This window comes from Trichechus manatus, unplaced genomic scaffold, assembly GCF_000243295.1.
Source record: "Trichechus manatus latirostris isolate Lorelei unplaced genomic scaffold, TriManLat1.0 scaffold00162, whole genome shotgun sequence".
NCBI classification, from domain to species: Eukaryota; Metazoa; Chordata; class Mammalia; order Sirenia; family Trichechidae; genus Trichechus; species Trichechus manatus.
In genome coordinates, this window is record NW_004444098.1 from 4567763 (window position 1) to 4594094 (window position 26332).

General features: G+C 43.4%; 1 protein-coding gene across 1 annotated transcript; it reads right to left on the reverse strand.

Annotated features, from left to right (window-relative positions):
- MSL3 (MSL complex subunit 3) lies at positions 1 to 23980 on the reverse strand. The gene is made up of 9 exons (XM_023740712.1): positions 23352 to 23980; positions 22646 to 22768; positions 21838 to 21998; positions 15491 to 15649; positions 13684 to 13946; positions 6732 to 6841; positions 3717 to 3816; positions 2962 to 3046; positions 1 to 1192 (listed from the first exon to the last, which is right to left on the reverse strand). Exons 1-9 carry the CDS (start codon positions 23454 to 23456, stop codon positions 1093 to 1095), a joined length of 1206 nt encoding a protein of 401 aa, XP_023596480.1. The 5' UTR covers positions 23457 to 23980; the 3' UTR covers positions 1 to 1092.
- Between the last annotated feature and the right edge of the window lie 2352 nt (positions 23981 to 26332).

Genomic DNA, 26332 nt, shown 5'->3' on the forward strand with positions numbered 1-26332 from the left:
TTAAGAAATGTCTTTGGGGGAAGAAAATACTTTATTATTAGAAAATGAATTAATTTTAACCCCAAGGTCTATAACAGTATAAATGTTCAAAAGAGACAGTCTATACTCCTTTCACTGGGGACACTGAACAAGCAGATTCTTCAAAAGGAAGACATTTTTCTATTTTTTTTCCAGTCCATGAGTAATTACTGACTAAACTTTCTCAACAATTCAAAGCACACTGCAGGCTCACCAGATTAGCCACTCTCAATTTGAAATGTTGGAACATTCCACAAAGGAAGGAGGTGGCAGAGGAGGGAGGATGATGAGGATTAGAAGGGTCACTTCAGAGACAGTCAGCTGACGATGATGGAGGAGGATAAAGTGGCCTTGGCCCCAGACCAGCCCACAGTGTGGCAACAAGATTACAAACCAGTAGGGCACAGTGGGCCCCCTAACTCCTAGGAATGCCCCCGAGAGAGACAGAAATCAAAGAAGGGAAAGAAAACAAAGATCTTGACAAAAAGGCACAAAGGTAAAACAAAAAGAAACAATAAAGAAAGACAAGGTCATTGCGAAGTCTCCTGGGTACAATATTTCTCTCGAACAAGATGGGAAAGCCTTTATTTAGCTCACCAACACTGGTACAGAAAGGAAACCGTAACAGGCATCGAGATCAATTCCGGCTAAGGTACTCTGTGGCTTACCGGCAGCTTCCACGTGTAAACTAAAGTTTGTTGGACAGAGATGTTCAGTCTCATCACCAAAATGAAAGTTTGCAAAACAATTTTGTTTAATGTGAACAAATAACTAAAAAAATCTGTTTACTGCTAACAAATAGCTGCAGCGCCTAACTTTTCCCTGAACCAGCCTAGATGCCGCAGACTTTGTGACGCTGCTCCGCTGACACAATTGCTCTGTCCGCTGTCACAGGTGACACACGCAGTTGCAAGCATCCGATGTCAGAGGTCAGTCCGGCACCGAGGCAGTCATTCTTAACAGAAACAACTACAGTATGTGGGCAACTCAAATCACAGAGCCCGTCTCTGCCACAGGCCCAAGGCGGGTGGTGCTGTCTCCTTCTTCACCTGTTCTGCCGGGCCCTGGAAACCTTTAATACATGGCCCGGGGGTTCTTAGTGCTGTAGTGCGCCTCACAGGCGGCGACATAAGCCGACTCCGGGAAGAAGTCATCATGGTATTCTGCTAAAAACCTGAAAGAGAAAATGGATCCGACAATCATCAAACCAAGGACTAAATACCACAAAGCAATACAGTAATTTCCAACCACTCTAACGCTGCAACTCTTTTTTAGTCTTAGGAAGAAAAGAAGTGACTATAATCTTGAGTTCTATATACTGATTGCTTTCATTGCACATATCCAGCTTCTACATTAATATTCTATCCAAATATAAACAGAGCCTAAACTGCGTTAGTTAACAGTCTTGATTAGATAAACACTTCTGTGAAGAAAACAAATGGCTCAGTGAATATTTCTAGTTTCCTATTATTAAAACAAAATATAAAAAATAACAAATTATAAATTCAATAAATGGCACTTGAGAGACCCACAAGGCTTATGCAGGCTAAGTTAAACCAAAAAAGAACGGAAGAACTAGTAGTACTATTTTGTATCCTAGTTTGCCCAGCTAGAAGATGTTCTAGTCCCCACTCACAGTACTAAACCACATGAAAGATATTCTAGTCCCACCACATAAAAGAAAACTGACATAAAAAGAGGGACGTCAAAAGCTGGTTGGGCATTCAAGACTGCAATGCACAGATGACATCTTGGCTAAGATTTCAACTGATTTTACAGAATGAGCAGGTTTTCATTCTAACTTGGAGCTGTCCCTTCGTCTTCTCTCAGCACCACTGGACTACAGTTTACAAAATTTTATGTCCACGAGCGGCCATCTAAGATACACCTATCGGTCTCTACTCGTGCGCAGTAAAAGAGAATGAAGGAAATCAAGGCTCAAAGCAGAAACTAGTCCACACTGCCTCAACAAAAATTGAGACTACACCACAAAGTGGCTACCCAGAAATACCTAGAAGAATGTTATTTCACCTTTGAAACCATACATGAAAAGTTAAAACCAAGTTATGTGTGATTTCCATAGACTGAAAACAGTTGCACTGATCTTAAACTCACCAGTAGCAACAACACACTACAAACTGCTCTGGTCTACATTCCACCCGGAGGGTTTATGTCAGAACCCGAAGGCTGTCAAACTGTGTGAACGCCTCACGGTGGAACTGAACAATCAAGGATAGAAAGCCAGAGAAACAAAGACAGCTCTTTCTTCCATCCCCTCCCCTCATGTGGGTAAGAGCTAGAATGCTTTTGTCATGAGAAACAGTAAAATCTCTAGGGGCAAAAATATTGCAAAAACGTGTGTGAAGAAAATTGTTGTTGTTGTTGTTGTGTCAAGTCAGTTCCAACTCACAGCAACCCCATGTGACAGAGTAGAACTGACCCATAGGGTTTTTTAGGCTGTAATCTTTACAGAGGCAGATCGTCAGGTCTTTTCTCCCACGAAGTGGCTAGGGAGGTTCGAACGACCAACCTTTCGGTTAACAGCTGAGGGCTTAACCATCGCACCACTGCAATTAACAAAAGCATGCTGAAAACAGGAATCCTCCAATTTATCAATTACTTCACTTTTATTTCAAGAACTTGCTGAGTATTTAAAACTGACAGAATGTTTAATGGCTGAATTAAAAGCCATCTATGAATTGTCAGCTGATTCTATTATATAATAAGATGACTGGCTTTGTCATGTGAAGTAAACAATACTTTTCTGTGAATCAACAAAATATCAACACAGACTCGTGGTTATTTATCTTCACACTGAAGTAAACACCAAACTCCAACCTGTAAATGCTCCCGTACAGACAACAAGCAAGAGTCCAGTGTTTACGGTTATAAAAGTCAGGTGTAAGGCGGCAGTGGTCGTTTCTGAGAAAGTCACAAAATTACCTCAGAAAGAGATCAAAGTGCTTCAGTAAAGCCTTCAAATTCTTCTCAGAAAAAGACATCTTTCCCAGGATTTCTGGAAGTTTTACTGCATTAAAAAAAAGCAAAACAACATGTGTACTACTGTTTCATGAGAAACTATTTGTTCTGTAAGCCTTCACCTGAAGTACAATAAAATAAAAAAAAAAAAAGCGAAACAACCGCATCGTTTTACAGATTCTAACAACGCGTAGCACCCAAGTCAGGGATCGTCTGTTTCTTTTCTTAGCCTTACTGGAAAGGAAACTAACACCCACATTATCAAACCAGAACACTCGGCAGGCAAAGACAGAGGAGTGTCCACTGCTCTGGAGGCGATTCCGACTCATCGGGACCCTGCAGGACAGAGCAGAACTGCCCCCTAGGGTTTCCAAGGCTGTAATTTACGGATGCAGACTGCCACATCTTTCTCCTGTGGAGCGGCTGGTGGGTTCGAACACCCACCTTGCGGTTGGCAGCTGAGCGCTTTAACCACTGCGCCACCATGGCTCCTTAGAGTAGTGGTACAAATCCTGAAAACCCAATTTGTCTGAAATTTGATTCCTTCAGTGCCTGTTCTTGGAAGAGGTCACCTTTCAATGACCTGTCTTAGACCCGCAAATGTTCCCATTAGTTAAGATACTTACAGCTGAACTCCCCAAACGTACACAAGCTAACAAGAACGTTAAGAGCAAAACAAAACCAACTGTGATGGCAGAAGAGGCGCCAGGACTTCTTACCGAACAACCGCAGCAGATGCTGTGACCCGTAAATATAAGAGGGCGGAGGCGGCTGGTCACCTGGGGGGAAGTTGTCGGGGACGAGTTTCCAGGAGAGGACCTGGGAAAAGCAGGAATTGAAATGTTTTCATTAGTACATTCGTAACACGCCACTCCCTACACACCTCAGACTTGAGACTCTGCCAAGATCCAGGTGCTTTGACCTTCTCGGGCTGCTGGACAGACGGCAGGGCCATGTTCCCACCCCCCAGCTCCCAGCCCGGCACCTCGGGAGGGCTTCGCAGCTGGACCAGGAGATGGCGGAAACTGGTAACAAACAAGACGGGAGTTAGGAAGTGACCCGACTTTCTGTGTGCGTAATCTACGGAGAGAGGATCAAGCTACAAACAGGTAAGCGCCACCGACACTCAGTAATGTGTACGCTATATAAACGCAGCACAGAAAAAAGTACCAAAAATCATATGCAAAAAAGTTAAGTGCTCATTTCTTAGTGGCAAAATTATATATTTGTTTTCCAGGTAGTTTATATACTTCCATATATACCCTAGTTTTCCACTGTAAGATTTTCCAAAACTTTTCTTGCCTTTTAAATCAAGTACAGGAGGATTCGCCTTGCTGCATCTGCAATACGGTGACGCGGCTAACTAGCTACAGATGATGGCAATACACGCATGGACAAGGGGCAAACTATGGCACACTATCAAAACACAAGCTTACAGAAACAATAAACGTCTGGGGAGAACATAAAATTAGATTAAGGAAATCCTTGATTTCCTAATTCTGAACAGCTATTACCTCTAAGTAACTGTTTGGGTCATTTAGTACCCTTTCTTTTGGAAAATCCTGCCATGTTAGAAGAATGAAGCATTCAAAAGTAACCCAAACCCGTGTCATGCAACAATCTGTGTATGAACTGTCGAATGGGAATCTAATTTGCTGTGTACACTTTCACCTATAACACAATAAAATATTTAAAAAAAAAATAACCCAAAGATGGTTTTAGTAATACAGTACAACCTGTGAAAGCTGGAACCTGTGTAAGGTGGAAATCTGTCAGAAAAGGAAAACTCAAATATTTTCCACTAAAACAAGCAATAGAAAAGTGGTAAGACTGCATCCTGTCAAAGGTGGAAAACTTCAACCTAGAAACCTAGAAAAACAAGGCAGCCCTGTCGAATTCAGCTCTCACAGGTTTCACTGTATTACCAGTTTCAAGATTCGCTAATTTCCTGCTGCTAGATTCACTATGGAAACGAATTTGACTCTTTTAATTGCTGAATCAAATAAAGTGGACTTCAAACCTGGTAAGTGGTATTGTTTTGTCCTTCACTGTGAATTTCAGGACTACGAGTTGACTCTGGGTTTTGTTAAACGGGAGCTGTATTTTAAAACTCTCTCATGACCTTCCGGAGACATACTTCAGCAAACTGGACGCCCGTAGTCTGTTCTACTGGAGTTGTAGCTTTGGCTTTGGGGGACTTGTCAAGTTTAACATGGAAATAGTAGGGCCGAAGGAAACCCTCTATAAGACAAACCAGGAACACGCAAAATAATAAAAACAAAAACCCAGCTATACTCTTGTAATAAATTTACAAAATAAGATTGTAGAAGTGAACACAGCTGCCACAGTGCTTCCACCTGCCTCTACGCTAAAGGCCCCAGCTTCAGCCCTTTCCTCGCGCCTCTCACGTGAACTGCCCCATCCCCGTCCTTCTGTGCTGTCAGAGCTCTGAGGGCAGGGAAACAGTTCCAGCATCTGTACACCACACACAGCAGCTAGCCAGTGCACACAGCTGAAGCTCGGAACCACGGACAGCGGCACTCCGAGTGAACACGCAGGAACTGGCCATCACTGAATGCACGAACCGCTCCCACGTGCGGAAAGGTCATTCAGCTAGTTAGCAAGCGAGGCCCCCTCCCTCGCTCAATTCTGCATTTCAACGCATGTGTCTAATGTCCTCTTTACCGAATACACATTTTACAGGGACAAACTACAGCTTCTAGTGCAGGGGGATTCCCACCTGGGTGTGCGTGGGAATCCTCTGTGGATCTTAACTAGAAAACAGACACGTCCAGACCCTGGCCACATACAATGGGGTACGTATATGGAGAAAGAGACACCGGCGACTTGGATGCTGAGCCCTGGTTAGAAAACACGGCTACTGAGGCCCTTGACAATGTGGGGATTCATCAAGGTCTCATGAATCACTCTGAAGAGCTTGCTGAACTCCAGCTGTTTACAGAGATCATCTTTTTTACTATAGATTGCAGCTATACCTTTAACCACGAGATGGCGCCCTCTCAACGCTGACCATATTGAGAATCACAGTTACCTGAACGTTCAGATGTCACAATTCCCTTTAAATAATAAACCCTGCAATAGTGCCTTCCTGCCTGAAAAATGGGACTGTCAGGGACTGCTCTTACAAGGAATTTCCAAGCCTTCCCTCTACTGCCACTGTAACACCGACTGGGCTTTCTAGCTTCTCTATCAGGGGCCAGCCCACTACAGTCTGTGTAGGGGCCAAATCCAGCTTATGTGCTATAAATGGTTTTTACATTTTTTAAGAGATTGAAAAAAAAATCAAAAGAAAAACATTTCCTAACACATGAGAACTATATGACATTCAAACTCAAGTCCATAAGTAAAGTTTTATTGGAACCTAGCATGCCCGTTCATTTATATATTATCTGTGGCTGTTCTGGGAGTTAAGTAGCCTTCGCAGAGACCGCATTACACTCCAACCCTTTGTAGAAAGGGTTTGTCGATATCTATCTAAAAAAATGAAAGCAATGATATTTTGACAGTTGTGTTTATTTAAAATAAGAGATGATTTAAAGTATAGGCTGAAATCCTAACAATTTTCACATGTTAGGAACTAAACATACAACGTTAAACATAATCATGGCAATAGCAACATGATGCTTCAAGAAACCTTGATTTCCTCCCACAGGATTTCACTGCAAAACGGTGAGGGATCCATCGGGGATGAAGGTCAGACCCGAACTCGTTACCTCGTTTATTTCGTTATTTCGTCTCCCTTCAAAGCCAGCAAATGCAGCACTCGCTTCCTTGCTAGGAGTCAGAGGAATAGGGGAAGATGATCCGCTATGCACAGGCGTTTCTGAAAAAAAAAAAAAAAGACACACTTATTCACCTGTGAATCACACAGCTACTGCCGTCAAACCACTATAGGCCGCAGAGCATAAATCTAAAATCAGTTCTCAGAAATTAATTTTTTAACAATAAGACATTCTTATTATAAAAGACAGAACCTGGCGTATTATTTGACAAAAAGAAACAAAGAAATGAGGTCCTGATACATGCATGCTACCACATGGATGAACAATGAAAACATGCTGAGTGAAAGAAGCCAGATACCAAAGGCTACCTATTATGATTCCATTCACAGCAAATGTTCAGAATAGATAAATCCACACAGCAGAAAGTAGATTTGTAGTTGCCTAGTTACACAAACGGCGACTTTACACATGGACCTCACCAGATGGAATACACAGGAATCAAACCAACTACATCTGTGGAAAAGCTCAGTATCATCAGTCAGAACAAGGCCAAGGGCCGACTGTGGAACAGACCATCAATTGCTCATATGCAAGTTCAAGTTGAAGCTGAAGAAAATGAAAACAAGTCCACAAGAGCCAAAATACGACCTTGAGTATATGCCACTTGAATTTAGAGACCATCTCAAGAACAGATTTGACACATGGAACACTAATGACTGAAGACCCGACGGGTTGTGGGATGACGTCAAGGATATTATACATGACAAAAGCAAAAGGTCATTAAAAAGACAGGAAAGAAAGAAAAGGCCAAAATGGATGTCAGACGAGACTCTAAAACTTGCTCTTTAATGGAGAGCAGCCAAAACGAATAGAAAAAATGATAAAATAGAAGACGTGAACAGAAGATTCCAAAGAGCAGCTTGAGAAGTATTACAATGAAACGTGCAAAGACCTGGCGTTAGAAAACCAAAAGGAAGAACACACTCACTATTTCTCAAGCTGAAAGAACAAAAAATTCAAACCTTGAATCGCAATACTGAAGGATTCTATGAGAAAAATACTGAATGACACAGGAAGCATCAAAAGCAGATGGAAGGAATACACAGAGTAATTGTATCCAAAAGAATTGGTCAACGTTCAACCACTTCAGGAGGTAGCATATGATCAGGAACCAATGGTATCGAAGGAAGAAGTCCAAGCTGCACTGAAGGCACTGGTGAAAAACAAGGCTCCAGGAATTGACAGAATACCAATTGAGATGTTTCAACAAACGGATGCAATGCTGGAAGTGCTCGCTTGTCTATGCCAAGAAATTTGGAAGACAGCTACCTGGCCAACCGACTGGAAGACATCCATATTTATGCCCATTCTAAAGAAAGGTGATCCAACAGAGTGCGGAAATCACGCATAAGTAAAATTTTGCTGAAGATAATTCAAAAACGGTTGTGGCAGTACACTGACAGGGAACTGCCAGAAATTCAAGTCAGATTCAGAAGAGGACATGGAAAGAGGGATATCATTGCTTATGTCAGGTGGATCTTGGCTGACAGCAGAGAATACCAAAAAGATGTTTACCTGTGTTTTTATTGACTGTGAAAAGGCATCCGACTGTGTGGATTATAACATATTATGGATAACATTGCAAAGAATGGAAATTCCAGAACACTTAATTGTGCTCGTGCCGAACCTACTTGTACATGGATCAAAAGGCTGTCATTCGAACAGAACAAGGGGATACTACGTGGTTTAAAGTCAGGAAAGGTGTGCGTCAGGGTTGTATCCTTTCACCATATCTATTCAATCTGTATGCTGAGCAAATAATCCAAGAAGCTGGACTATATGAAGAAGAACGGGGCATCAGGATTGGAGGAAGACTCATTAACAACCTGTGTTATGAAGATGACACAACCTTCCTTGCTGAAAATGAAGAGGACTTGAAGCACTTACTGATGAAGATCCAAGGCCACAGCCTTCAGTATGGATTACACCTCAACTTAAAGAAAACAACAATCCTCACAACTGGACCAGTAAGCAACATCATGATAGACGGAGAACACGCTGACGTTGCCAAGAATTTCATTTTACTTGGATCCACAATCAACGCCCATGAAAGCAGCAGTCAAGAAATCACACAACGCATTGCACTGGGCAAATCTTCTACAAAAGACTCTTTAAAGTGTTAAAAAGCAAAGATGTCACTTTGAGGACTAAGGTGTGCCTGACCCAAGCCATGGTATTTTCAAATCACCACATATGCACACAAAATCTGGACAATGAATAAGGGAGATCAAAGAATTGATGTCTTTGGATTATGGTGTTGGCGAAGAATACTAAATATACCATGGACTGCCAGAAGAACAAACAAGTCTGCCTTGGAAGAAGTACAGCCAGAACGCTCCTCAGAAGTGAGGATGGCGAGACTTCATCTCATGTACTTTGGACATGTTATCAGGAGGGACTAGTCCCTGGAAAAGGACATCATGCTTGGTAAAGCAGATGGTCAGCAAAAGAGAGGAAGACCCTCGACAAGACAGAATGACACAGTGGCTGCAGCAATGGGCTAAAACATAGCAATGACTGTAAGGATGGTGCAGGACCAGGCTGTGTTTCGTTTTGTTGTACACAGGGTCACAATGAGTTGGAACCAACTTCACGGCACCTAACAACAACAGGGCTGGCAGGAGGGAAGAAGGGGGAGTGACTGCTAATGGTTATGGGGTTTCTTTTTGGGGGTGGAGTAATGAAAATGTTCTAGAACTGATTAGGGTGATGACTGCACAACTCTCTGAATATAAAAAAACCCACTGAATTGTACACTTTAATTGGGTTAATTGTATGGCCTGTAGATTTTATCAAAACAATACTTAAAAAAAATAAGCACCTCATTTTTTTTTAGTACTCGATCACTCAAAAGGATTTTTTAAAGATATATCTTGGTTTCTTTTGGTACATCTTCTTTTAACTGTTCCCTGCTAGACCTTCTCAGTCTTCATTCAATTAACAAAAACATATTAAGTACCTGTAACTATGTGCCAACCTCTGAGCTGGTGATGGAGATGAAATAACCAGTAAGTCAAGGGGAGGGAGTTCACACAATGGGCGACTCAATACCAATGCCACCATCAGGAGAGCTTGGCTAGGGAGACCTTTCGGGGGAGTCCTGGAAGGAGTAACCAGGTATGCAAGGGAGGAGGAAGAAGCAGGGGAGCATACAGTCCCACCCTAGACTCAACCCACTGAGGCCCTAACAATTGCCTCTGGGGAGTATTCCCCTTAGGAGGCTTTTTCCATACTTAAAGAGGAACAGTTTAGGATTTCATCTGTGAGCCTCCAAGTCCTGTAAGATGAGTCAAACCCAAAATACCAAACCCATTTCCTTCCAGTCTATTCCAACTCATAGTGACCAGGTAGGACAGAGTAGAACTGCCCCATAGGGTTTCCAAGGCTGTAATCTTTATGGAAGCAGACTGCCACATCTTTCTCCTGCAGAGCAGCTGGTAGGTTCGAACCTCTGACCTTTCCGTTAGCAGCCAAGCGCTTTAACCACTGTGCCACCAGGGCTCCTCTGAGATGAGCCACATACGCTCATCTCTGCAGTTGGATTCCTGGCGCCTGCCGGTCTACCTCTGACTACGGAGACCTCTAGCAGAGTCCATGTAGTTAGCATGTTTACAGTCACGCCATCCGCTCCATCACCTACTGCTTTCCAAGTGGACAGCATCTGGGCGACAGCATCGGCATGGCTGGCACCAGCCTTAAGAGTTTTACTTGCTTTTGGCCTTAAAGGGTAGCATTCTATAAACCCTGAGCGCCACATATTTTATTCGTGAATGTGGTCCTGAATGGCGGGAGAAAGATGTGGCAATCTGCTTCTGTAAACGTTTTACAGTCCTGAAAACCCTATGGGGCAGTTCTACTCTGTCTTACAGGGTCGCTCTGAGTCAGAATCAACTCGAAGGCAGCAGGTTTGACTTTTGGTTTGGTCCTGAACAGCAGTGAATAACAGTAACAACAGGGCTTAAAAGGTATGGGCTCAACAGCCATATTTCATTAGTTTCGGAAGAGCACTTTAGGGAAAGGGCTTGCTTACTGTGTAGGCTGAACAGCCATATTTTAATTAACATGGGGAAATGCCTGCTTAGTGTGTGCTTGGAGAGCTAATGTGAGCTCCCAGAGTAAGTGTATCCAGTTTAATGATTTATTGTTTTAGCATAAACGGGTTGTAATTTTAAGGCTCTGGAATATATTAAATTTCTTTTGTTGAAATTAACTAATTACTTTCTTGACTTATGACCATCCATCCACGAGGCGCTTTCTAGGAATGAATTAGCCCTGTGAGATTCTTTGCCACACGCCACGCCCAGGCACTATGGGGTTTTGCTTTCCAAGAAATGCCAGCTAGGCTTGGAGGAACTTGCCAAAAGCAGGCTCGGCATCTACAGTCTATACGGCTACACTTCAGGCGAAGGCACAACATTCCTCCTCTCTCTAGGAGCAGGGGACAGGTCCCCATCCAGAACGTCCTAGACACTTTATTCGGCCCTTGCAATGAGCATCTGGCAAGGCCTGACTCCTCCGGTTAAAACCCTGTCCCTTCGCTCTCAGCCGGCGCACTGGTTCCCTCCCCATTTCCCAGCCAGCAAGGACTGTTCTGGCCTGAACACAGCTCAGTACTGCACAGGATGGGCAGCTGAGCCAGCCCACAGGGACTCTGGGGAAAGTCCCAGAAAAAATGAAGGCTCTCACTCTCCTTAGGGAAATTAGGCCTACATTTAGCATCAGGGATGGTAAGTCTCTGGAAGCATGCGGGATAGACTTTGCAGGCTGACAGCTCGGGTTCCATCCCGACTCCCCAACTGACGCGGGACCCTGGGTGAGTTACTTAAGTGCATGGGAAGTGGGGGCACCACCCCTCTGCCACAGAGAACTGCTGTGCGGGTCACACAAGGTCCCGAGGCACGTACAGCTCTTGGTGGTGGGTAAACACTCCAATACAGACCCCGATGACAGCTCGTCAGTCACTCCGAGCTCCAGTCTGGCCTGCCCTGGGCACAGCACACGGCCCCATGGCTTCCTCGTGCTGATGAGGAAATGCAAACGAGACCAGAGTGAAAGCACTTAGGAAATGACAAGGGACCGGGCTGAAGGACTTCTCCCAGCTAGTCTGGGGGTCAGTCTTCCAGAAACACTGCTTTCCTCCCGTTACTCCCGTTTAACAGCTGAGCGACTGTCTCCTGCCTGTGCATTAAATGTAACCTCCTCAGTGGCTAGCCAACCCCGTCTTCCCTGACTCTACTTCCCAGCATTCCCAAACCCAGGCCCTTCTCGTCTAAGCCCGTCTTTCAAGCCCTGCTTTCCAGAATGCCTCTGCTTCTAATCCAAATCCTGAACTTCTCCCAACACCCAGTCCCAAATCCCTTCCACCGTGAAGTGTGCCCTAGCCCAGGGGCCCGCCAATGAGGGACTATGGGCCAAATCTGGTCCACAGTCTGGTTTCTGTAAAGAAGGAACACAAGCATGGTCGTTGGCTTACACACTGTCGATGGCTGCTTTCGTGTTACAGCTGCAGAGTTGAGTAGCTGCCACACAGACCCCACACAGACTGGACGACCTGCAAACCCAAAAATATTTGCCATCTGGTCCTTTACAGAAGGAACCCTGGTGGCACAGTGGTTAAGCACTCGACTGCGAACTGAAAGGTCAGCGGTTTGAATCCACCAGCCGCATCGTGGGAGAAAGTTGTGGCAGTCTGCTTCCGTGAAGATTACAGCCTTGGAAACCCGATGAGGCAGTTCTACTCTGTCCTCTAGGATCGCTGAGTCAGAACTGACTCGACAGCAAGGGCGGGGGTCCTTTACAGAAAAACTTTGCCAACTCCTGTTCTAGCCCATCAGTCTATATGTTGAACTGTATATTTTTATTCTGAATTTCTAAAGAGTTATATATGTAGAACAATCACACTGACATCTAACCATTTTATTCTGGTATAGTTTTACATCCTCAACTAACTTATAAAAGCTACTAGGGAGACCAGATAACGTCTTATATTTTATCTAAGAAAACTGTAATACTAAGCACATCCACATTAACAGTTATCACGGTTAATTTCTCATTTACACTAACATAAAATTAAAGAATGATATCTGGAAATCAGGAAATAGTCTACTCCATTATGAGCTTTTTAAGAAGCTTGAAAGTGACTATCACTGGCTTATTTTTAAGTTCGGAACTACAGCAAACCAATTTTACATGTATTTTGCAAAAAACAGTACTCTTCCATAAATGATTCTATTTCTATTCCAGCTCAAAATCAAGGTGAGCAGATCTGATGGAGCTCTGGTTGGGGCTGAGATAAGGCAAGAAAAAGGGATGTAAATCTGATCACTCTCACTGTTATTTCAGAATGGAGCTCTCAAAATTAAAATTTAGACCGGAGAGACAACTGAGGCAGAGCACCACAAAACAAAAACAAAACAAACCACAAGAGTGGCTCATTTTGAATTATGTACAAAAAAAAATTGCCATATAGGGTCTCCAAAGAGCGGCCGATGGATTCGAACTGCCAACATTTTGGTTAGCAGCCGAGCTCTTAACCACTGTGCCACCAGGGCTCAAGGACTATAGAAAATAAAGGATTCTAATAATTCAATTTGCTCAAAAGAAGGGGTAGAGAGTGGTGGTTAAAAACAAAAGCTCAGGACACAGGGTCCAAGCCTGGTTCCACCACTTCTCCACTGTGTCATCTTTCCAAGTCCCTCCATCTTGCTCTGGCTCAGTTTCCTCTTCTGGACAATGGGGGCATAACAGCACTCTGGACACGTTATGAGAATCACCGCGTTGAGCACGCATGCACGTGAACTTGGTGCAGAGCCTGGCACCGACTGAGCACAGAATGAATGTCAGTCTTCTGGGCAGGGTCTACCCCACCTGGTAGTGAACTCACTCTTTTCCAGGTGCAGGAACAGCTTGGGCATGGTGGCGGACGTGTCCTGCGGCCGACGCTTCGGCTGAGGCGACGCACTGCTCTCAGATAGCCTGTCACAGTTGGAGCTGTGTCTCGTGGAGCGCCTCAGAGACTGCAAGGCTTCTGGCTCGGCTTTGCGCCTCTTGGGTGTGGCCGCGTCCCCTGTGGTAGGCTGGCTCTCGGTGGACTGCGGAGTGGAGGGGTTCAACAGAGGCGGGCTTGGAGAGAGCTCCTCCTGGCTCCTACGGAAGAGGGGAGAGCTTTCACATACGACTATACGACTGCATCCCACAGAATTTTTCTAAAACATGGATGTGTTCATAAATGTCCCTCATAAGACAGAACAGTAAACAAACTCTTACCTCCAAGAGAATTATACATCTTCATTTCAAACATGTGCCAAAACAAATACTTTCTCAAAAAGAGTAAATAAATCTATTAAATCATTTTTAATGTTCTCAATATCTCAGAGAGGTATGCTGGCATTAAAGACTGTGATTCCCCTTCTGTATTTGTTTTAGAGCAGTGGTTAATTGGTCAGGGACATTTGGCAATGCAGAGAGGCATTTTTGGTTGTCACAACTGGGGGTGGGGGGGTGCTCCTGGCATCTAGTGGGTAGAGGCCAGGGATGCTGCTAAACATCCCACGATGCACAGGACAGCCCCCACAACAAAGTACTCTCCAGCCCAAAAATGTCAATGGGGTCGAGGTTGAGAAACCCTGGTCTAGAGAATAACATATTTCATCAAAACGTAACAACCAGTAGAACTAGAAAAATCCACAAGTGTCGGGAGCTGCTGAAACACAGAGCCCAACCTGGACGTTCCCAATCTCGAGGTTTGGAGTAGGACATGTGGACAACAAACGTCCCCAGTGATTCTCACAGACCTGTAACCTGGGGTGAAACCAACGTGTGGGAAGAAACAGGAGACAGAAGGCAACGAAGGCAGGTGGCAAAGAGATGGTAGCAAAGCGCAGAGAACCAGGAGAGACAAGGCCTTAAAGGGAGAGAGTGGGAAGGGAGGGGAAAAGGTGAATGGTGTATGACAAGAAGGAAGTTATTTGTGCCCTTGGAGAGAAGAGTTTGATCAAGGGGTCAGGGCAGAATGAAGCTAGATGGTAAGAAGAGAGGAGATGGAGAAATGAAGATAATGAGAACAAGCTGTTCTCATGGAGAGACAGGAAGGAGGAAGATAGGGTGGTAGCTTCTAGAAGATTAAGGATAAAGACTTAGGTTGGGGGATTTTGTTTTTTTCAGAGACCAGTGATTTAAGCATGCTTGTTCACTGAGGGAAAAAAGTGGGTCACAGCAGAGGTGTAAGGAAAGTAACTTTTATTGAAGGCCAACTGTGGCTAGCCCTTTATGAAAAGTCTCATTTAATAATAACTGCCCAGGGAGGCAGGTATTCATTCCACTGTGCACAGATGGAAGCAAGAAGCTCAGAAGGAACTTCTCCAAGTCACACCATCAATACGTGAGGGAGCAAAATTCAAACCCACATCTTCGGCCCTCCTGCACTCTACCTCACTGTCTTCAGAAAGATGGGGACAGCTAAATTCTCCACACTGGCATCTTCACTGAGTAAAATCTCTGAAAGTCATTTATAAGTGAACAATGCCTTCGCTGACCAAGGAAGAAGGAAAACCCCTGGTATCGGCACTTTTCGCTCGTTTGCCCTGTTCCGGCCATGCTGGCCCCACAGTACCAGGCTGACATCTTCAAATCGTGATTTAACTATTTGACTGCCAGAGTCTGAAGGGCAAACTGCAGGCTATCTAACTTACCTGTTGGTGCTTGTGGTACTTTCCTTAATCGGAAGGAAAAATTTGGATGAAGTCACCTTTTTATACTGAGCTTGTTCATATGGATAGAGCAGAACCAATGGGAGAGTGTAATCAAAGGTTATTCTTAATCCATCAACCATCTCTTTACAAAGGTCCACACTAGGGGGAATAAAAAGAAGAGATGATAAAGACAAAACCGTAATAGTCATGTACACTCCAAAACGTCACCATGAAGTTACACATCTTTTGTAAGGCACAGTTTTAAACTTAAAACACTATTTAAATTACTCCTACACACATAAAGCATGAAATGGATTTGTAGATGCTAATGAAAAAATTCAGATAGGAAAAGAGACCTGTAACTAAAGCGCAGAGTATACTTGTTGTTTTCATTTACCATGCTTCACACAAATGAACGTGTTCAATGCCAATGAGGAATCTGTGCAGGACGTGCTGCTGAAGGTAGAAAGACCCCAACCAGGGAGAGCAGAGGGCTAGCTGCCTCGATGAACTCCTGATACTTGCTTCCACTCTAATAATCGCCCTTTCTGATTCTATTCCAGGTAGGTCACGTGCATACGACAGTACCTTAGGAAGAGTCCTCTGACTGCAACAAACAGCTGCCTATAAAACAAGCTCTGATAAAATTCTCATGGCCCCCTCTGATGCTTCTGAAGGAAAGAGTTATAAGCCCTAAGTTATATCTAGGCAGTATCTGGGGCAGCGAACACTCTCACTGCAGCCAGATCAGATACCTGAATATTTATTGAATATTCTGAAAAAGTGACAATATTTTGAAAAAGTGAACTGTGCTTCTAGGAATATCATTTGACCTTCCAATGAAAGTGAAATGCGTTCCTCAGGTAGAGCATAATGATGCTAATAAGGTCAAGGTTACAGGTTTCATTCTAGAGTCAGAAAAGAATAACCCTGACCCTGGCAGCCATCTCAAGAGCACATGTTACAGAGGCAGGTAAGAGAGCTGAACCATTAGCAAAACTCCATTATTATAACTAAGAAGGAAAAGTGCTTACAAATAAATGTAGTAAGACAGACAGAGTACCTAACTAAGGGGGAAAACCTAAAAGACCAACTGAAGGACGTAAAACACGCCCTGAACATAATGGAAAGGCAACCCGCGGCTTAGACGGGAAGGCATATCGTAAGCACAATCCTCCCCCCAAAATCAACACATACATTTTGTATAAGTTCAATTAGAATCGCAATGAGGCTTAGGAAGATGAAAGGGCAGAATTATTTTACAGATCATAAGGAAGAATAAAGGTCCAAAGACAGCCAAGGAGAAATCATAAAAAAGAGTGAGGGGGCCTTTCCTTACTAGGTATTAAAAGTTACCGGGAAGCCAGTTCAATCAAAACAGTATTCAACACATGAAAGTACATCAAGGAGAGTCGTGTGAATTTAATACAACAATGAAGATATTTTAATTCCATGGGAAATAATCATGTGGTTTTCAAGAAACAGTGTTTACGTCGTTGGCTACCTTTATCAATAAAAACAAACTGGACTCCTATTTCACACATATGAAAGTTGCCAATAAACTCATAATTAATGACTTACATTAAAAAAAAAACAAACTAATCTAGAAAAGAGCGAGAGAGAAAAAAACCCAGAAGCTGTAAAAGGAAAAAGAATCAGACATCGTCCTATATAAAAACGTTAAAATTGAGAGAATGTGATTTGCCACAGGCTTTAGGGAAAGAAACCTAGTGGTGCTATTATAATATAAAACATACGTATCATTTTTGAAACAGCAATCCCACCCACATCTGCTATCTGTGCCTTCTAATAAGAAAATGACTAAGTCAGAGGTTGGCAAACGTTTTCTGTAAAGGGCCAGGTAGTAAATACTTTCTACTTTGCAGGCCACAGTCTCTCTCACAACTACTCAACTCTGCCCTCACACGGCGAAAGCAGTCACAGACACCAAGTCAATGACTGCCCAGACAACTTTAGTGACAGGAACAGGCAACAGGCCAAACTGGGCCCTCGGCCGGAGTTTACCATTCCCTGGACTGAATCCTGGGCTACACATACCATCACAGTGCAAAAATGAAGCAGAGAGCCATACAATGACTGAGTGCTTTCACTGCCCTAGGAAGTAAACTCATAACCAAATAGAGCATAAATCTATTCCGATACAAGTGGTACCTCGTACATTAAAAATAAAAACACCCTCTATGTTTCTAATGACATGACTGTGCAGAAAGGGATGCAAAACGATACTCCAGGCTGTTAACATTAGTTATAGTGGGAGAGTGGGGGAAGAAAAGGGAAAAAAACCTAAGGCTGAAGTAAAACAGAAAAAATAAGCAGTGCGTAATACTAATTAAATGCACAGAATATCATTCTATCTGGTATTACAGCAAAACCTGTGAGAGCCGCAACTCAACAGGACTACCTTGTTTTTCTGGGTCTCAAAAGATTTCTGCCTTTGACAGGGAGCCATCTTCCCTCTCTATTACTGGAAAATATTTGTGTTTTCCTTCTTCTGACAGGTTTTCACCTTACACAGGTTTCAGCTTTAGCAGGTTTGACTGTATGTTAAAACTGAACATACATATACACGAGAATAAAAAAGTAACAAAGATAAATGAAAATTTGTATATTCTGATGTGGCTACAGGACAGGCCTGTGTGCAATTTTTGGTTAGTATTGCTGTTTGTTTCAAGCAGTGTCTGCAATACGATCCACCACACGTCTGTCAGTTTGTTGTACTGTGGTGGCTTGCGCATTACTGTGATGCTGGAAGCTATGCTACCAGTATTTCACATGCTGGCAGGGTCACCCATGGTGGACAGGTTTCAGAGGAGCTTCCAGACTAAGACAAACTAGGAAAAAGGATCTGGCTGTCTACCTCAGAAAAAACTGGCCTGTGAAAACCTTATGAATAGCAGCGGAACACTGTCCGATACAGTGCTGGAAGATGAGCCCCTCAGGTTGGAAGGCACTTAAAATACGACTGAGCTGCCTCCTCAAAGTAGAGTAGACCTTAATGACATGAATGGAGTAAAGCTTTTGGGACCTTCATTTGCTGATGTGGCACAACTCAAAACGAGAAGCAACAACTGCAAACATCCATTAATAATTGGAACGTACAATATATAAAGTATGACTAGGAAAAATGAAAGTCGTCAAAAATGAAATGGACTGCATAAAGATTGATAACCTAGACATTAGTGAGCTGAAATGGACTGGTATTGGACATTCTGAGTCGGACAATCATATGGTCTACTATGCCAGGAATGACAAATTGAAGAAGGATGGTGTCGCATTCATCATGAAAAGAAACACTTCAAGATCTATCCTGAAGTACAGGGCTGTCAATAATAGAATAACATACACACGCATACCTACAAGAAAGACCAATTAATACAACTATTATTCAAACTGATGCACCAACCACTAATGCCAAAGACGAGAAAATTGAAGATTTTTATAACTCCTGCAGCCTGTAATTGATCAAACATGCCATCAAGATGCATTGATAATTACTGGCAACTGGAATGCAAAAGTTGGAAACGAAGAAGAAGGATCTGTAGCTGGAAAATATGGCATTAGTAACAGAAACGATGTCGGAGATCGCATGATAGAATTTTCCAAGACCAACAACTTATTCATTGCAAATACCTTTTTTCAACAACATAAACAGCAACTATACACGTGGACGTCACCAAATGGAAAACACAGGAATCAAATCAACTACATCTGTGGAAAGAGACTATAGAGAATCTCAATACCATCAGTCGGAATAAGGCCAGGGGCCAATTGCAGAACAGACCATCAACTGCTCATATGCAAGTTTAAGCTGAAGCGGAAGAAAATTAAAACAAGTCCACGAGAACCAAAATACAACCTTGAGTATATCCCATCAGAGTTCAGAGACTACCTCAAGAACAGATTTGATGCACTGAACACTAATGACCGAAGATCGGACAAGCAGTGGGATGATGACATCAAGGACTTCGTATGTGAAGAAAGCAAAAGGTCATTAAAAAGACAGGAAAGAAAGAAAAGACCACAATGGACGTCAGAAGAGACTCTGAAACTTGCTCTTGAACGTAAAGTAGCTAAAGCAAATGGAAGAAATGATGAAGTAAAAGAGCTGAACAGAAGATTTCAAAGGGTGACCTGAGAAGAAAAAATATTATAATGAAATGTACAAAGACCTAGAGTTATAAAACCAAAAGGGAAGGACACGCCCAGCATTTCTCAAGCTGAAAGAACTGAAGAAAAAATTCAAGCCTCCAGTTGCAATTTTTAAGGATTTTATGAGTCCTGGTGGTACAATGGTTAAGCGTTCGACTGCTAATCAAAAGGTTGGCAGTCCGAATCCATCAGCCGCTCCCTGGAAACCTTATGGGGCAGTTCTACTCTGTCCGATAGGGACGCTATGAGTTGGAATCAACTCGACAGCAACAGGCTTTGGTTTATGGGCAAAATATAAACAACGCAGGAAGCATCAAAAGAAGATGGAAGGAACACACCGAGTCACTGTACTAAAAAGAAATGGTTGACATTCAACCATTTCAAGAGGTACCATATGATCAAGAACCAATGGTACTGAAGGAAGAAGTCCAAGCTGCAATGAAAGCACTGGTGAAAAACAAGGCTCCAGGAACTGACGGAATTCCAACTGAGATGTTTCACAAACAGACACAGCACTGGAAGTGCTCACTTGTCTATGCCAAGAAATTTGGAAAACAGCTACCTGGCCAACCGATAGAGAGCCTATTTGTGCCCATTCCAAAGAAAGGTGATCCAACAGAATATGGAAATTATCAAACCATATCATTGACATCACATTCAAGTAAAATTTTGAAGATAATTCAAAAGCGACTGCAGCAGTACATCAACAGGGAACTGCCAGAAATTCAGGTCGGATTCAGAAGAAGACATGGAATAAGGGATATCACTGATGATGTCAGATCGATCCTGGCTGAAAGTAAAGAATACCAGAAAGACGTTTACCTGTGTTTTACTGATTACGCAAAGGCATTCAGCAGTGTGGCTCATAACAAATTACGGATAGCAGCAAAGAATGGGAATTCCAGAACACTGAATTGTGCTCATGCGGAACCTGTACATAGACCAAGCAGCAGTCGTTTGAACAGAACAAGGGGATACTGCGTGGCTTAAAATCAGGAAAGGGGCGCGTCAGGGTTCTATCTTTCACCATGCTTATTCAATCTGTATGTTGAGCAAATAATCCAAGAAGTTGGACTATATGAAGAACGGGGCATCAGGATTGGAGGAAGACTCATTAACAACTTGCGTTATGCAGATGACACAACCTTGCTTGCTAAAAGTGAAGAGAATTTGAAGTACTTACTGATGAAGATCAAAGACCACAGCCTTCAGTATGCACCACACCTCAAAATAAAAAAAAACAACAATCCTCACAACTGGACCAATAAGCTTCATCATGACAAACAGAGAAAAGATTGAAGTTGTCAAGGATTTCATTTCACTTGGATCCACAATCAACACCCATGGAAGCAGCAGTCAAGAAATCAGAAGATGTATTGGCACTGGGTAAATCTGCTGCAAAAGACCTCTTTAAAATGTTGAAAACCAAAGATGTCACCTTGAAGACTAAAGTGCGCCTGACCCAGGCCACGGTGTTTTCAATCGCCTCACATATACACAAAAGCTGGACAACGAATAAGGCAGACGGAAGAATTGATGCCTTTGAATCATGGTGTTGGCAAAGAATATTGAACATACCATGAACTGCCAGAAGAACAAACGAATCCGTCTTGAAAAAGTACAGCCAGAATGCGCCTTAGAAGCGAGGATGGCAAGACTCCACCTCACACACTTTGGACATGTTATCAGGAAGGATCAGTCCCTGGAGAATGACATCATGCTTGGTAAAGTAGAAGGTCAGTGAAAAAGAGGAAGACCCTCAACAAGATGGAGTGACACAGTGGCTGCAACAATGGGCTCAAACACAGCAACGACTGTGAGGATGGTGCAGGACTGGACAGTGTTTCATTCTGTTGTACATAGGGTCGCTATTAGTCGGAACCAACCTGACGGCACCTAACAACAGCAGCACTGTGGTGGGTTGTCTCCGAAATAGATCAGGTTATACCTGTACCTGAGTCTTGGCGTGGTGAGCACTGGGAAATGATCAACTCCCTAGGCTCAGGTTTTCTTACATATAAAGAACACTGAATCTTATTACCTCCAAAGTAAAGATAGGGAAAGTGACCGTGAGATATAAACTCAAAATAACTGAAATGGAGAAAAGCGCCACCTGCTCTAACTGAAGTCACTTCTCTAACACACAAGGAGAGGACCACAAAATGCTGAACACTCACTTCTTTTCTGCTGGGATGTAATGCACATTCATGTTGGTGTGTGGTATAACGTGATGGTGACGAGGTCTTTCATTGGCTGAAAAGGCTGCATTGATAGCAAAATGCTTCACGTAGGACTCCAAAATAGTTATGATGTTGGTCTGGCATGGAAGTTTCACTAACTGTTAACAAAAACATAGGCATTTGATGTACACATTCCATTGTATGAACCATTCCAAGAAAAAGTGATCATGTCTACATTGCTTTTTTGACTCAAAAATAAAGAAACTAAGCCAATTATGTTCAAATAACCCATACCCGTTGCCGCTGAGCCAACTCCAACTCATAATGACCCTATGGGACAAAGTAGAACTGCCCCATAGGGTTTCCAAGGCTGTAAATCTTTACAGAAGCAGCTGGTGGGTTCAAACTGCTGACCTTTTGGTTAGCAGCTGAGCTCTGAACCACTGCACCACCAGGGATCCTCTGAGAACCCAATTAGAACCTCCTAAAGAAATATGGTCTTCTACTGATTAAACACTCATTTTGATTATAGAATTAATTAATTTTTCAAATAAATATAAGCAATGGTTCTCAATTTTAGAGATCCACTAGACCACCACAGGGAGCTTCTAAAAAATACCTACGGCTGGCCCCCACTACAGATCATTTAAGTCTTAACCTCTTGGTTGGAGCCCAGGCATCAGAATTTAGGAAAGCTCCTTAGAGGATGCTAATGGGCAGCCAGGGCTAGCTTTGAGCCTATGGTTACAAAATATGGCTAAATGACAACTCTATTAAAAACTCCGCTTTTTCTGTTCTTATCTACCCGCTTCCTCCTGTTAATATAGTAGCAATCGTCCTCCAGCTTCTTCTTCAGAACTTCAGGGATTTCTATACTTATTGTCCTCTCTTCCATTTCCCTTTTTGCGTGCAGCTCTGGTTCTTCTTTCTGCAATATCACAATTCCATGTTTAACTATTTAAAAATGCAAGAGAGTCTATATCCACAAAAGTACTAACACGAGAGCTTCCTCTGACACAAACCCAGTGAATTCACAACACTGACGAAACAAATCATGGCACGTGTTCTCGTTAAAAGCTAAAAACCAAAAGTTAACTTATTTTATGGCACTTAGTACTATATTGTAAACGTCTATTGTTTTCCTTCCCCAATTAAGCTCATAGGTGGGTTTTGTTAACTTTGGAGGCAAACAGATGCCTGTCAAACTCTGATACACTCCGTTAATTAACCATCGTTATAAAAAATAAAGTTAACAGTTTCATTGGAAAGAGGTAACTTTGTCATTTACGAAGACACTTTATGGGCACAAATGGCTACTGAAAGACTCCTAGAGTCTATACGATAGTATAAATAGGGCTATTTTGCTTTTCTTTATAGGTCACGTAAACATGTATATTTGGAAAAACAATCTACTTTTAGAAAATAATTCACAACTGGAGAATTTCACCACATAAATTTACCACTAAAACATATACCAAAGAAAAAGAGTTTTCATAATAAAAACTTCGTACCACGTCGCTCTTTTCTTCGGTATCACTTTCGTCGCTTATTTCCTCATCTGTTTCTTCACTAGTGTCCTCAGAAGAACTGCTTATTGCTAAGGAAAACAAAACCATCAGCCTTCATTACAGACTTCACCAGCCCTGATGTCTGCAACTCTGTGTAGCGTGCAGCCTGCTGGTAATAAACTGTACTCCTAGATGTACTTTACATGCTAAACACAAATACTGTACCTTTCAGAACAAGTATTTTTAAAAATCTAACACCAATTTCCATGGATGTGAAAATCACAGAAGCTCATGACCTCAAAGTGTTTAGTCAACTAGGATCCTATGGTTCTCTGTTACATTCATCAATGAGGCCAACGGCCAGGAGGTGCCGAGAAGAAAACACGAGAAACACCCATGAGGTGTCAGCATAAAGATGCTGGCCGAGAAAGCAGTGACCGGGAAAAAGACTCTGACGAGATCTCAAAATAATAATGAGGGCTACTTTCACTGTCAAAAATCAAAAGGGGCGAATGTGATATATAATGGCCTTAAAATGTTTCTTTGTTTCCCATTTCACTGAATCCTCCCATCAGCCCTGCAGAACAAAAAGACAAGTGAAACTTCTTTTAACCAAAGAAAATGAAGTCAAGCCACACACAGTTTTCAGCATTTTCATCTTTTTCTTCAACAGAGGGGCTTCTTAAAACAGAGTCGACACCGGGCAACCTGCAGCGCTTCTTCTTTCTTCCTTTCCTTCTGTTAAAAAAATAAAATAAGCACGTGTAAAATAAATTTTGACACTGACTGGCATGGGTCTTGAGATAAAACACAAAACACAGTAAACAATGATTCTTGAATACTTGGAAAAAATTAAACCCTAGAACATAAACAGTGATCTCCATTTCAGAATCTTATGCAATAACCACTGTGAATAAACTGCAATTATTTAGAATAAAAAAGGAACACTCCTCGCTCACACACTTTAAATACATAGTTATTTAGTAAGCCATGTTTTTGTCATTCGATTAATTTTATATCATGAAATGCTAAACACAAAGACAAAAGACATCGAATAATATTTATGACACGATCTTTGTATTCTTACAGGCGAGCTACAGCTTTTCTTGCCAATTTGCGCTGTAATCTACGGTTTTCATCAGTGTCGCGAAGCACATGATCTTCAGCTGCCCACCTATCCCAGCTGATTGAACAGAAAAAAGAAGAGAATGTAAAACTCCGGATTTTAGCTTGATCCTGAAATAAATGCTAAAAGCACCTCACAGGAACAGAAGTGTCCCAGAATTACTGTCATTTTAGAACACTGTTTAAATATTTTAAAATCACAAACAGCACACAAAAGAACTGGAAAAAGAAACTCACTCAGACACAGAAAAAAGTGGGGTTTCCAGAATTACCCAGAGATGATGCAAATATAATCCACTTAAAAACAATCATTCCTTAGAACAGGCAAACCTTGATAACAAAGCAAAACCAGGAAATGAAACTTTTCTACAAGGGCTTCTCAAGCACAACAAAAAAAGTTTGCAATGTTCCTGGGCTGCAAAGCTAGTCTTCCGTCCAGTTTAACACATACACTTACCTTCTGTTCCAACCATTAAAATGGATCAGATATTCTGGGATCTTTCTGCCTTTTTCGTCTTTGCCAACAATAACATCGACAATCTGAAATCAGGAAAAATGACCCACAAGAGACAGAACATACAGAATATTAGAAGCTAGATCAGGAAAACTAGATCATACTTCATTTTTCAAAAAAAGGAAAGTTTTCGCTCCTATTTTAGCCCGAGAACTGGGCTGAAACATTTTTTCTTTCAATTCCATTTTTTTTTTTTTTTCTGAGTGGATGCCTCAAAATAGGAAGCATCCATCCAACCACTTCGTGATTGGTATCTGAGCTTGAGAAAGGGTGAAGCTGTTGAAGCTATTGGCCAGCGAATTTGTCACTAACGAGAGTCCCGGCCACACAAAAGGGTTGCAGTCCTGCGACGTCTGGGAGTTGTAGTCCCCCGGGCTCAGCTGCGCCCAGGGAAAGGCTGGCAGGAGATGCTTCCATCCCTGTCTGCACTTATCTCCGGAACCATGCTTCAGGGGCAACTGATGCGGCGTGTCCCTGCCTGGGAGACTCAGGGGTGGAGGTGGGCTTTGGGGAGGCAGAGCATAGGAGAGGAAAGAAAACACAGACAGGGGCTGCAGGGAAGGGGCCCGAAGGTAGAACACCACAGCCGGGGGGGTCCTGGGGAGGTCCCGATGCGGCAGCGTCGCCTGGCAGCGCAGCGGCCACACCTGAGGGCCGCACCTGTCCCTGCCAGCTTCACCCACGTGGCCCGAGGGCCGAGGAAGCCCCACCCCCGGAGCGCTGAGCTGCTCTCTCCTTAGGGCTCAGGGAGATTGGAGCCTCCCTGACGGAGGTGTACACTCTCTCCTCCCGCCATCAGGACCTGGGGAGCTGCAGGATGGGGCTCAGGCCCCCAAGACCTTAGGTGGACGGCCCGGGGCGGGACTCTACTCCAGCTCGGCTTAGGCCTCCGCAAAGCCTTCAGTGATTGAAGGCGGAAGTGCTGGAAGGCCCTGAAGGCAAGGGCCAACCTTGCCCTCGGGGCGGGAGGAGGAACACGGCCTAGGGGAGGGGTCGGGCCCTAGACGACTGGGGTGGGTGACGTCGCGAGTCGGCGGCCAGCGCTGAGATGCTGTGGACTAGGACCTGGGTCAGTCGGTCAGGGCGTCCCACAAGAAGCCACGCCGTGCCGGGCCGCGCCACACAAGGAGAGATTTAACGCGAGGTAGAAACCCCCGCTGGCGTCGCGTGCGCAAACCGATGCCGCAACGCCAGCCTCGCGACACTGCACGCGCGAGGCTCCTGAACGCGCATGCGCGGCCCCGCGCGCCGGCCGGAAGCGAAAGCGCCCCGTCCCCGAGTCCCGCGTGCAGAGCCCCGCGAGCGCCCCCTGCCTCCTGTCCGCGCGCTGCAGGCTGAGGAGCCG

Excerpts from the sequence above, each read along its gene's own strand:
- MSL3 (XM_023740712.1), bottom strand. The coding sequence starts at position 23,456 with ATGGTTTTGTTTTCCTTAGCAATAAGCAGTTCTTCTGAGGACACTAGT. Across the intron at positions 15,650-21,837 it reads TACATCCCAGCAGAAAAGAA|TGTGGACCTTTGTAAAGAGA; the intron begins GTGAGTGTTCAG and ends TATTCCCCCTAG. Across the intron at positions 1,193-2,961 it reads CACTTTGATCTCTTTCTGAG|GTTTTTAGCAGAATACCATG; the intron begins GTAATTTTGTGA and ends TTTCTCTTTCAG.